At 47.5% G+C, this 13,942-nt stretch overlaps 1 protein-coding gene across 10 annotated transcripts in view; it reads left to right on the top strand.

The window, feature by feature from the left end:
• The window catches only part of LOC117512979 (neural cell adhesion molecule L1-like protein), a 123,352-nt gene that overhangs the window by 43,357 nt on the left and 66,053 nt on the right, over positions 1-13,942 (top strand). For all 10 annotated transcript variants that reach the window (XM_034173231.1, XM_034173234.1, XM_034173233.1 and 7 more), the window contains one exon: positions 2,452-2,617. In XM_034173231.1, the coding sequence (XP_034029122.1) occupies positions 2,452-2,617 (166 nt within the window). The remainder of the gene's footprint in view (positions 1-2,451; positions 2,618-13,942) is intronic.

The following is a 13,942-nucleotide window of genomic DNA, read 5'->3' as shown; positions in this document are numbered from 1 at the left end:
ACATATGAATCAAATCCATATAGTTTTTGAAAAAAATAAAAAGGTACGATACTTTTCTAACAGACCTCATATATTAGAAAGCGAAATAAATATGAAGAACCTGGAAATAATCATTTTTTTAGAAGAATTCCAATATAAAGTCAATGGGGCTATAAATAACCCCAGTCAGTCATATTAGTCGCTAAAACAGCTTGGTCGCTTGAGGGTTAAAAATGTTTGCCCACCTTTGATGCAGCATAAATAAAGACTAGTGCCCGTGGGGCACCATGGGTGATCCATGGGCTCTAGATTTCTAGATTGGGTAACGTTCATGAAATAGGTAGCTGGCATTTTCCCAGGGTGGTAATAAATTATACAATGTTTCAATAATGCTTTTAACTAAAAGTGCAGGAAACTAAAATGAGAAAGTTTAGTGAATAATTGTATTTATTATTTGGCAAATTTAGTTGATATCATGTTTTGCAACTAGCAAGGTTGAAATGATTTCCTTTGTTCAGAGCTTGTCTGGTTACCAGGGACTAATTAATGGTGATATCAATGTTGATTGTTCACTGTTGTTACCGAATATCCCTAATTTCTCAAAAAATATTAATCCTATCAACTTTCGTTTTTGACCCAAAATACACTCAACAAAAATATAAACGCAAGACTTTTGGTTTTGCTCCCATTTTGTATGAGATGAACTCAAAGATCTAAAACTTTTTCCACATACACAATATCACCATTTCCCTCAAATATTGTTCACAAACCAGTCTAAATCTGTGATAGTGAGCACTTCTCCTTTGCTGAGATAATCCATCCCACCTCACAGGTGTGCCATATCAAGATGCTGATTAGACACCATGATTAGTGCACAGGTGTGCCTTAGACTGTCCACAATAAAAGGCCACTCTGAAAGGTGCAGTGTTGTTTTATTGGGGGGGATACCAGTCAGTATCTTGTGTGACCACCATCTGCCTCATGCAGTGAAGTTGCTGGATATTGGCAGGAACTGGTACACGCTGTTGTATACGCCGGTCCAGAGCATCCCAAACATGCTCAATGGGTGACATGTCCAGTGAGTATGCCGGCCATGCAAGAACTGGGACATTTTCAGCTTCCAAGAATTGTGTACAGATCCTTGCAACATGGGGCCGTGCATTATCCTGCTGCAACATGAGGTGATGTTCTTGGATGTATGGCACAACAATGGGCCTCAGGATCTCGTCACGGTATCTCTGTGCATTCAAAATGCCATCAATAAAATGCACCTGTGTTCTTCGTCCATAACAGACGCCTGCCCATACCATAACCCCACCGCCACCATGGGCCACTCGATCCACAACATTGACATCAGAAAACCGCTCACCCACACGACGCCACACACGCTGTCTGCCATCTGCCCTGAACAGTGTGAACCGGGATTCATCCGTGAAGAGAACACCTCTCCAACGTGCCAAACGCCAGCGAATGTGAGCATTTGCCCACTAAAGTCGGTTACGACGACGAACTGGAGTCAGGTCGAGACCCCGATGAGGATGACGAGCATGCAGATGAGCTTCCCTGGGACGGTTTCTGACAGTTTGTGCAGAAATTCTTTGGTTATGCAAACCAATTGTTTCAGCAGCTGTCCGAGTGGCTGGTCTCAGACGATCTTGGAGGTGAACATGCTGGATGTGGAGGTCCTGGGGTGGTGTGGTTACACGTGGTCTGCGGTTGTGAGGCTGGTTGGATGTACTGCCAAATTCTCTGAAACGCCTTTGAAGACGGCTTATGGTAGAGAAAGGAACATTCAATACACGAGCAACAGCTCTGGTTGACATTCCTGCTGTCGTCATGCCAATTGCACGCTCCCTCAAATCTTGCGACATCTGTGGCATTGTGCTGTGTGATAAAACTGCACCTTTCAGAGTGGCCTTTTATTGTGGGCAGTCTAAGGCACACATGTGCACTAATCATGGTGTCTAATCAGCATCTTGATATGGCACACCTGTGAGGTGGGATGGATTATCTCAGCAAAGGAGAAGTGCTCACTATCACAGATTTAGACTGGTTTGTGAACAATATTTGAGGGAAATGGTGATATTGTGTATGTGGAAAAAGTTTTAGATCTTTGAGTTCATCTCATACAAAATGGGAGCAAAACCAAAAGTGTTGCGTTTATATATATATAAAAAAAAATTGATTGATTGATTGATTGATATTTTTGCTGAGTGTACATAAGCATACCAAACGGCAAAGTTACACACACGCACTCACGTACACAAAGGCCACTTGGTTTTTAATATACAGATGCAACAGAACTTAGAAATATATTTTTGGAGGAAATGTCAGACACTCACTGAGCACTAATAATAATAATAATAATAATAATAAGTAGAAAATGCACATTATTTGAAACTTGGAGATATTGGAATTATTGTTTTCTTTTACTTCTGTAATTTTTTGCTTCATGTATCCACCTTTTTTTAGAGCCTACAAAAATAGTTGACTCACCAAAGGACGTGCAGGTCATCAGTGGGACGACAGCTCAGCTGACGTGTCGAGCAGAGTACGACAAAAGTCTGCAGGACACGTTTGAGGTGGTGTGGTTGAAAAATGGGAACGAGAACCTACTTTCTGCTAAAGGAAATTCCAGGTAAACTAACATTTCCTTTAAATTTCAGACATGTTTGTGTTCGATTGACATAGTTCATTTCTTTTAATATGCATATGTCACGGAGTGACGGAGTGAAGCTCGTCAGCATCTCACAATGTCATTTAGGTCCTTCAGCCTTTATTTTTGAGTAAATGCTTCAAGGGAGCAATTTTAAGCATTTTTCTTTTTTGCTTTCAGCTGACACCCCCCCCCCCCCCATTACAGCCCTTTTAACCCCGCCACTTTAAGCATTTTTTTTTTATGTAGATGTAAATTAATATTCAAAGTTTTCAGCTAGTTGACAGTAGGGCTGCACAATATGTCCAAATTAGTGTATCTCAATATTGTCATATAAATTGTCATGTAAATGTCACTTATATACAGTGAGGAAAATAAGTATTTGAACACCCTGCGATTTTGCAAGTTCTCCCACTTAGAAATCATGGAGGGGTCTGAAATTTTCATCATAGGTGCATGTCCACTGTGAGAGACATAATCTAAAAAAAAATCTGGAAATCACAATGTTTGATTACTGCTGCAAATAAGTATTTGAACACCTGTGAAAATCCTTATTAATATTTGGTACAGTAGCCTTTGTTTGCAATTACAGAGGTCAAATGTTTCCTGTAGTTTTTCACCAGGTTTTCACACACTGCAGCAGGGATTTTGGTCCACTGCTTCATACAGATCTTCTCTAGATCTTTCAGGTTTGGAGTTTGAGCTCCCTCCAAAGATTTTCTATTGAGTTCAGGTCTGGAGACTGGCCAGGCCACTCCAGGACCTTGAAATGCTTCTTACGGAGCCCCTCCTTGGTTGTCCTGGCTGTGTGTTTGGGGTCATTGTCATGCTGGAAGACCCAGCCATGACCCATCTTCAACGCTCGTACTGAGGGAAGGAGGTTGTTTGCCAAAATCTCACAATACATGACCCCATCCATCCTCCCTTCAATACAGTGCAGTCGTCCTGTTCCCTTTGCAGAAGAGCACCCCCAGAGTATGATGTTTCCAACCCCATGCTTCACGGTTTGGATGGTTTTCTTGGGGTTGTTCTCATCCTCTAAACATGGTAAGTGGAGTTGATTCCAAAAACCTCTATTCTGGTCTCATCTGACCACATGACCTTCTCCCATGCCTCCTCTGGATCATCCAGATGGTCACTGGTGAACTTCAAACGGGCCTGAACATGTGCTGGCTTGAGCAGGGGGACCTTGCTGCCCTGCAGGATTTTAAACCATGACAGCATCATGTGTTACTAATGTAATCTTTGTGACTGTGGTCCCAGCTCTCTTCAGGTCATTGACCAGGTCCTCCTGTGTAGTTCTGAGCTTTCTCAGAATCATCCTTACCCCACAAAGTGAGATCTTGCATGGAATCCCAGACCGAGGGAGACTGACAGTCATCTTGTGTTTCTTCCACTTTCTAATAAATAATCATAACAGTTGTTGTCTTCTACCAATCTGCTTGCCTGTTGTCCTGTAGTCCATCCAAGCCTTGTGCAGGTCTACAGTTTCGTCCCTGGTGTCCAGACAGCTCTTTGGTCTTGGCTATGGTGGACAGGTACACAGCACAAACTATTGGACAGGAGGAACCTAGCAGTCAGTGTGACTCACTGATTTGAAAATGCAGGTCTTTCAACCAGACGTGTGGTGCTGTTGACATGTCAATCATCTGTGTCCAATCAAATTTCAGGAGAGTCGAGTGAAACCCCGGCCTCCACTCTAGCTCCACCCATGCCAGGAAGTGTTTGACATTTGAACATTTCCTGTTTCACTGTGACTGATAAATTGGCACTTCCTGTTTGAGTGTGAGCTTGCCCCTGAGTTCCTGCAAGATTCCATGGGATCTTGTCTGTCAATCCAGGAAGTGTTTGGCATTTGAATATTTCCTGTTTTACTGTGGATTTGAAAATTGGCACTTCCTGTTTAGGATGCCCTATACCATGAGTGAACTTTGCGATGCTTCACTCATATTGGTGTCCAGATATACACCCGTCTCCCCAGAAGCTTTATCATCCCAACCAGTAACAAACGGCTTTTGGTTTCCAGCAACATTATCTGCATTCATAATCAATTTTGTTCTAACAGTTAGTTAATAGAATCTCATAATTTTACGTTTGTTTTTTGGTTCTCGATCTAAACTAAATTGCCCATAAGGACAGGGACACAACTGTCAGTTGATTTTTGGCTGTCAGCCCATCTTGTTTTCACCAAACATTAACTTCTCAAATCAATAAACAGTCGAGACCTTGGTGCACATTTGAGCAGCTTTTGTCACCATCTAGTAGGTGATGTGTGTTGTGAAAGTGTCGTGACACGGACCCACAACAGGGGGCGTTAATGAATGGACAATGGATAAGCCAAAAAGTAACAATTTAATGTTGTGAATCGCACAACGAAGTACAGACAATAACAATATGGTGGAATGTCAATTATACACAAGGTGACGTGTGGGCAGGCTCGACGATAGAAGACGTCTGGCGAGAGAAGAGCCGGATCCCACACAGCTTCCACCACCAACGGATCTGAAGAACACCGGAGCCGCCAAGCCCTGCGCCCCAGGTGGCCACTGTCTTCAGCAGTCAGACCCGGTACTGCTGGCAGAGAACAGAGACAGTACTGATGAGTGTGAGTTCGCACACTCAGTAATCCCACAGTCAGTGTTTAGTTAGGAGGGAGCACCTCCACCTCCAATCACACACTCGTACAGCTCCTGTGAAACCACTTATCTGGTTTGGGGTGTGAGGCGAAGCCGTCGCAGTCCACACCAAACGCCAATACCGCAAATAAGGACACAGTCACAGGAAAACGGCTGCAAATGAGATCAGACTATTACACAAGGTCTTTAGATTCAGCAGAGAAGTTACCTGAATGGTAGCTGATTTCTCGGCGGGGAGGTGGAGTTGCAGTCCGGCCTTTATGGTGGTGGTGATGTGGATGAGTGACAGCTGGTGCTGATAACGAGTGACAGCTGTCACTCCCGGTTGCTATGACGCCCTCTCATGCTTGAAGCCCGCACTTCAAGCAGGGCGCCATCTGGTGGTGGTGGGCCAGCAGTACCTCCTCTTCAGTGGCCCACACAACAGGACCCCCCCCCTCAACGGGCGCCTCCTGGCGCCCGACCAGGCTTGTCCGGGTGCCGGGCGTAGAATTCGGCCAGGAGGGCCGGGTCCAGGATGAAGCTCCTCTTCACCCAGGAGCGTTCTTCGGGTCCATATCCTTCCCAGTCCACCAAATACTGGAATCCCCGGCCCTTTCGACGAACCAGGAGTCGGCGCACAGTCCAAGCCGGCTCCCCGTCGATGATCCGGGCAGGCGGCGGCGCCGGTCCAGGGGCACAGAGGGGAGAGGTGTGGCAGGGTTTGAGTCTGGAGACGTGGAATACCGGATGTATCCGCAGTGAAGCTGGCTGGACTGAGGACCTTCACAATGGTGAAGGGTCCTATAAATCTGTCCTTAAGCTTCTGGGATTCTGTTTGTAGAGGTATGTCCTTTGTGGATAACCAGACCGCCTGCCCGGGCTGGTATGCAGGGGCCGGGGAACGCCGGCGGTCTGCATGGGCCTTAGCCCTCGTCCGGGCTCTGAGCAGGGCAGAGCGGGCGGTACGCCACACCCGACGGCACTTCCTCAGATGGGCCTGGACCGAGGGCACCCCGACCTCTCCCTCCACTAGCGGAAACAATGGGGGCTGGTACCCCAAACACACCTCAAACGGGGAGAGGCCGGTGGCAGATGAAACGTGGCTATTATGAGCGTACTCGATCCAGGCCAGATGGTGACTCCAGGCCGTCGGGTGCACGGAGATCACGCAGCGGAGGGCCTGCTCCAGTTCCTGGTTCGTCCGCTCTGCCTGCCCGTTCATCTGGGGGTGGTACTCAGACGAGAGACTGACGGTGGCCACCAGTTCCCTGCAGAAACTCCTCCAGACCTGGGAGGAGAACTGAGGACCACAATCCGAGACAATGTCCGATGGAATCCCATGCAGACGCACGACACGGTGGACCAGGAGGTCTGCAGTCTCCTGGGCCGTTGGGAGCCTCGGGAGGGCCACGAAGTGGGCCGCCTTGGAGAACCGGTCCACTATCGTGAGGATGGAAGTCATGCCCTGGGACGGCGGAAGGCCCGTGACAAAGTCCAGGCCAATGTGAGACCAGGGGCGATGAGGCACGGGCAGAGGCTGGAGGAGGCCTTGGGCCTTGTGGTGGTCGGCTTTGCCCCTGGCACAGGTGGTGCAGGCCTGGACATACTCCCGGATGTCGGCTTCCATAGAAGCCCACCAGAAGCGCTGCCGGACCACTGCCACGGTCCTTCGCACCCCTGGATGACAGGAGAGCTTGGAACCGTGACAGAAGTCAAGGACTGCAACCCTGGCCTCTGGTGGGACGTACAATTTGTCCTTCAGACCTGTCCCCGGGTCCGGGCTCCATGTCATGGCCTCCCGGACGGTCTTCTCCACGCCCCAGGTAAGGGTGGCCACGACAGTGGACTCGGGGATGATGGTTTCAGGGGGGTCTGACAGCTCGGTCTTGACCTCCCCTTTCATGCACCCGGGACAGGGCGTCAGATCGTTGGTTTTTTGTCCCAGGGCGGTAGGTGATCCGGAAGTCAAAACGCCCGAAGAATAGCGACCAGTGGGCTTGCCTGGGGTTCAGACGCTTCACGGTCCGGATGTACTCCAGGTTCCGATGGTCCGTGAAAACCGTAAATGGTACCGATGCTCCCTCCAACAGGTGTCTCCACTCCTCAAGAGCCTCCTTCACCGCAAGAAGTTCCCGATTGCCGACATCATTGTTCCGTTCAGCTGGGGTCAACCTGCGGGAAAAGTAGGCACATGGATGGAGAACCTTGTCAGACTCCCCGCTCTGGGATAGCACGGCTCCTATCCCTGAGTCAGAGGCGTCCACTTCAACTACGAACTGGCGATTGGGATCGGGCTACACCAGAACCGGTGCAGTCGAGAACCGGCATTTCAACTCCCTAAACGCGGCTTCGCACCGATCCCACCAGGTGAAGGGGACTTTTGTGGAGGTCAGGGCTGTCAGGGGCCTAACTACCTGACTGTAGCCCTTGATGAACCTCCAGTAGAAATTTGCAAAACCGAGGAACTGTTGTAGTTTCCTACGGTTTGTTGGTTGGGGACAATCTCTCACCGCTGCAACCTTGGCCGGATCAGGGGCGACGGAGTTGGAGGAGATTATGAACCCCAGGAAGGACAAAGAAGTGCGGTGGAACTTGCACTTCTCGCCCTTCACAAACAGCCGGTTCTCCAACAACCACTGTAGGACCTGACGTACATGCTTGACATGGGTCTCAGGATCCGGAGAAAAGATGAGTATATCGTCTAGATATACGAAGACAAACCGATGCAGGGAGTCCCGCAAGACGTCATTAACCAACGCTTGGAACGTCTCGGGCGCATTGGTGAGGCCGAACGGCATGACCAGGTACTCAAAGTGACCTAACGGGGTGTTAAATGCCGTCTTCCACTCGTCTCCCTCCCGGATCCAAACCAGGTGATAAGCATTCCTAAGATCCAATTTTGTGAAAATTTGGGCTCCATGCAGGGGCGTGAACACTGAATCCAACAGAGGTAACGGGTATCGGTTGCGAACCGTGATCTCGTTCAGCCCTCTGTAATCAATGCATGGACGGAGTCCACCGTCCTTCTTGCCCACAAAAAAGAAACCAGCACCCTTCGGGGAGGTGGAGTTCCGGATCAACCCGGCAGCTAACGAGTCCCGGATGTAGGTCTCCATTGATTCGCGTTCTGGACGTGAGAGGTTGTACAGCCTGCTGGATGGGTACTCAGCGCCCGGTATCAAATCAATGGCACAATCGTACGGACGGTGTGGGGGCAGCGTGAGTGCCAGATCCTTGCTGAAGACGTCAGCAAGGTCATGGTACTCGGCTGGCACCGCCGCCAGATTGGGGGGGACTAAAACCTCCTCCTTAGCTGTCACAACGGGTGGAACCGAGGATCCTAAACACTCCCGGTGGCAGGTTTCGCTCCACTGAACCACAACCCCAGACAGCCAATCAATCCGGGGATTGTGTTTTAACACCCATGGAAAACCCAAAATCACTCGGGAGGTAGAAGGTGTTACATAAAACACAATCTCCTCCCTGTGATTCCCAGACACAACCAATGTCACTGACTGTGTCTGGTGTGTGATTAGTGGAAGAAGGGTGCCATCTAGTGCCCGCACCGACAATGGTGACGGTAAGGCCAGTAGAGGGAGCCCAACCTCCTTTGCCCATCTGCTATCCAGCAGATTCCCCTCTGACCCCGTGTCCACCAGTGCTGGGGCGTGAAGGGTTAGATCCCCACTCAGGATCGTGACTGGGATACGTGCAGATTGTCGGGGTCTCCCCGCGTGGGTGTTGTGACCCACCCTTAGCCCAGTCTCTAAGGACGAGTGCTGCTGTTTTGACCATTTGGGGCATTCTCTCTGTGTGTGCTCGGTTGAGCTGCAGAGAAAACACTCTCCACGGATCAGCCTCCTTTGTCTCTGATCTGATCACTCTTTGGCCCTGCTCGTTTCCATAGCAACGTCAGCAGGGGGAGCTGTCGTCACGTGGAGAGCCCTGGCTGTGGAGCGTGGGGAAGACGGCTCCCTTTCGGACCTGGGAGGAAGAGGGACGGCTTGTGCCTGACCACGCCCTTCGTCTCGCTCCCGTCGGTGTTCTGTTAATCGGTTGTCTAACTGTATAACCAGGTCGATAAGCCCATCCAAATCCCGTGGCTCGTCCTTCGTCACCAGGTGCTCCTTAAGGACCAGAGACAGTCTGTTTACAAAGGCGGCGCAGAGCGCAACAGCATTCCAGCCGGCTCGCGCTGCCGCGATGCGGAAGTCGACTGCATACTTCGCTGCACTCCGACACCCCTGTCGTATCGACAGCAGCACGCTTGAAGCGGTCTCGCCTCTATGAGGGTGGTCGAACACCTGTCGGAACTCCCTCACAAACTCAGTGTAAATTGTTAGGAGCCGTGAATTCTGCTCCCAGAGCGCCGTAGCCCAGGCGCGTGCCCCTCCTCGAAGCAAATTTATAACGTAAGCCACCCGGCTAGCGTCTGACGCGTACATGACGGGATGCTGTGAAAAGACGAGCGAGCACTGCATCAAGAAGTCTGCGCACGTCTCCACACAGCCTCCGTATGGCTCCGGAGGGCTTATGTATGCTTCAGGGGAAGGTGGGGGGGTTCGTTGAATGACCAGTGGAATGTCTGTCTCTGGCATACGGTCAGTGGAAGGAGGTGCTGCAGCAGCGCCCTGAACATGCGCTTCCACCTGGGCGGTGAGAGCCTCCATCCTACGATTGAGAATAATGCTCTGCTCGGTAACTAAGTCCAACCGAGCAGTAAAAGCGGTTAAGATTTACATTTACATTTACATTTACTCTGATGGACTACCCAGCAGTAGGGAATAAGTTTCATTACACTAGAAGTCTTTCAGAAAGCGCTGTAACTAGGTTTAAGGATATGATTCCTTCTTTATGTTCTCCAATGCCATATAACAACACAGTGCAGAGTAGCTACCTAAACTCTGTAAGGGAGATAGAGTATCTCGTCAATAGTTTTACATCCTCATTGAAGACAACTTTGGATGCTGTAGCTCCTCTGAAAAAGAGAGCTTTAAATCAGAAGTGTCTGACTCCGTGGTATAACTCACAAACTCGTAGCTTAAAGCAGATAACCCGTAAGTTGGAGAGGAAATGGCGTCTCACTAATTTAGAAGATCTTCACTTAGCCTGGAAAAAGAGTCTGTTGCTCTATAAAAAAGCCCTCCGTAAAGCTAGGACATCTTTCTACTCATCACTAATTGAAGAAAATAAGAACAACCCCAGGTTTCTTTTCAGCACTGTAGCCAGGCTGACAAAGAGTCAGAGCTCTATTGAGCTGAGTATTCCATTAACTTTAACTAGTAATGACTTCATGACTTTCTTTGCTAACCAAATTTTAACTATTAGAGAAAAAATTACTCATAACCATCCCAAAGACGTATCGTTATCTTTGGCTGCTTTCAGTGATGCCGGTATTTGGTTAGACTCTTTCTCTCCGATTGTTCTGTCTGAGTTATTTTCATTAGTTACTTCATCCAAACCATCAACATGTTTATTAGACCCCATTCCTACCAGGCTGCTCAAGGAAGCCCTACCATTATTTAATGCTTCAATCTTAAGTATGATCAATCTATCTTTGTTAGTTGGCTATGTACCACAGGCTTTTAAGGTGGCAGTAATTAAACCATTACTTAAAAAGCCGTCACTTGACCCAGCTATCTTAGCTAATTATAGGCCAATCTCCAACCTTCCTTTTCTCTCAAAAATTCTTGAAAGGGTAGTTGTAAAACAGCTAACTGATCATCTGCAGAGGAATGGTCTATTTGAAGAGTTTCAGTCAGGTTTTAGAATTCATCATAGTACAGAAACAGCATTAGTGAAAGTTACAAATGATCTTCTTATGGCCTCGGACAGTGGACTCATCTCTGTGCTTGTTCTGTTAGACCTCAGTGCTGCTTTTGATACTGTTGACCATAAAATTTTATTACAGAGATTAGAGCATGCCATAGGTATTAAAGGCACTGCGCTGCGGTGGTTTGAATCATATTTGTCTAATAGATTACAGTTTGTTCATGTAAATGGGGAATCTTCTTCACAGACTAAAGTTAATTATGGAGTTCCACAAGGTTCTGTGCTAGGACCAATTTTATTCACTTTATACATGCTTCCCTTAGGCAGTATTATTAGACGGTATTGCTTAAATTTTCATTGTTACGCAGATGATACCCAGCTTTATCTATCCATGAAGCCAGAGGACACACACCAATTAGCTAAACTGCAGGATTGTCTTACAGACATAAAGACATGGATGACCTCTAATTTCCTGCTTTTAAACTCAGATAAAACTGAAGTTATTGTACTTGGCCCCACAAGTCTTAGAAACATGGTGTCTGGCCAGATCCTTACTCTGGATGGCATTACCCTGACCTCTAGTAATACTGTGAGAAATCTTGGAGTCATTTTTGATCAGGATATGTCATTCAAAGCGCATATTAAACAAATATGTAGGACTGCTTTTTTGCATTTACGCAATATCTCTAAAATCAGAAAGGTCTTGTCTCAGAGTGATGCTGAAAAACTAATTCATGCATTTATTTCCTCTAGGCTGGACTATTGTAATTCATTATTATCAGGTTGTCCTAAAAGTTCCCTAAAAAGCCTTCAGTTAATTCAAAATGCTGCAGCTAGAGTACTGACGGGGACTAGAAGGAGAGAGCATATCTCACCCATATTGGCCTCTCTTCATTGGCTTCCTGTTAATTCTAGAATAGAATTTAAAATTCTTCTTCTTACTTATAAGGTTTTGAATAATCAGGTCCCATCTTATCTTAGGGACCTCGTAGTACCATATCACCCCAATAGAGCGCTTCGCTCTCAGACTGCAGGCTTACTTGTAGTTCCTAGGGTTTGTAAGAGTAGAATGGGAGGCAGAGCCTTCAGCTTTCAGGCTCCTCTCCTGTGGAACCAGCTCCCAATTCAGATCAGGGAGACAGACACCCTCTCTACTTTTAAGATTAGGCTTAAAACTTTCCTTTTTGCTAAAGCTTATAGTTAGGGCTGGATCAGGTGACCCTGAACCATCCCTTAGTTATGCTGCTATAGACGTAGACTGCTGGGGGGTTCCCATGATGCACTGTTTCTTTCTCTTTTTGCTCTGTATGCACCACTCTGCATTTAATCATTAGTGATCAATCTCTGCTCCCCTCCACAGCATGTCTTTTTCCTGGTTCTCTCCCTCAGCCCCAACCAGTCCCAGCAGAAGACTGCCCCTCCCTGAGCCTGGTTCTGCTGGAGGTTTCTTCCTGTTAAAAGGGAGTTTTTCCTTCCCACTGTAGCCAAGTGCTTGCTCACAGGGGGTCGTTTTGACCGTTGGGGTTTTACATAATTATTATATGGCCTTGCCTTACAATATAAAGCGCCTTGGGGCAACTGTTTGTTGTGATTTGGCGCTATATAAAAAAATTGATTGATTGATTGATTGAAGATGTGCTGCAGCTCACCTAACACGCCTCCTGCTGGCGCCTGTGCACCTCGCTCTTCCATTGGCTGTTCAAGCGATGGTTGACGCCCCTCGGGATCCATGACGCTGGCCGAGAAATCCTGTTGTGAAAGTGTCGTGACACGGACCCACAACAGGGGGCGTTAATGAACAGACAATGGATAAGCCAAAAAGTAACAATTTAATGTTGTGAATCGCACAACGAAGTACAGACAATAACAATATGGTGGAATGTCAATTATACACAAGGTGACGTGTGGGCACGCTCGACAATAGAAGACGTCTGGCGAGAGAAGAGCCGGATCCCACACAGCTTCCACCACCAACGGATCTGAAGAGCACCAGAGCCGCCAAGCCCTGCGCCCCAGGTGGCCACTGTCTTCAGCAGTCAGACCCGGTACTGCTGGCAGAGAACAGAGACAGTACTGATGAGTGTGAGTTCGCACACTCAGTAATCCCACAGTCAGTGTTTAGTTAGGAGGGAGCACCTCCACCTCCAATCACACACTCGTACAGCTCCTGTGAAACCACTTATCTGGTTTGGGGTGTGAGGCGAAGCCGTCGCAGTCCACACCAAACGCCAATACCGCAGATAAGGACACCGTCACAGGAAAACGGCTGCAAATGAGATCAGACTATTACACAAGGTCTTTAGATTCAGCAGAGAAGTTACCTGAATGGTAGCTGATTTCTCGGCGGGGAGGTGGAGTTGCAGTCCGGCCTTTATGGTGGTGGTGATGTGGATGAGTGACAGCTGGTGCTGACGAGTGACAGCTGTCACTCCCGGTTGCTATGACGCCCTCTCATGCTTGAAGCCCGCACTTCAAGCAGGGCGCCATCTGGTGGTGGTGGGCCAGCAGTACCTCCTCTTCAGCAGCCCACACAACAATGTGAGCCTTTCAAGGCTTTTGTCTATTTCCTACTTGAAACACAAAATTTAGTAAAAAAATAAGCATCTATAAATGTCAGAAGTACATCTTATTTACTTCTTTTTTAAAGATAAACCTTTATACGCATCAACAGCTATTACATATGCTGTATACATAGATCAATTTCTGTCATTGTGTGCAGATGTGCATTAAATTTTTCAATATTAAAGTGACAAATGTGAACTTTTCTGCTTTTGTTAGACACACAAACTCTCATTGCTTTTCTTTAAAAAAAAATTGTCAGATAAACCGCTGTCTATTTTTTCACACACACACAAAAAAAATGTAGAGCTTTAAAAGAAGACACTTTCATAATTGTTCAACCTAACAACAAAAACGG

Source organism: Thalassophryne amazonica, chromosome 6 (genome assembly GCF_902500255.1).
Source record: "Thalassophryne amazonica chromosome 6, fThaAma1.1, whole genome shotgun sequence".
In the NCBI taxonomy this organism is placed as follows: domain Eukaryota; kingdom Metazoa; phylum Chordata; class Actinopteri; order Batrachoidiformes; family Batrachoididae; genus Thalassophryne; species Thalassophryne amazonica.
This window is presented reverse-complemented; position numbering and strand designations above follow the sequence as displayed.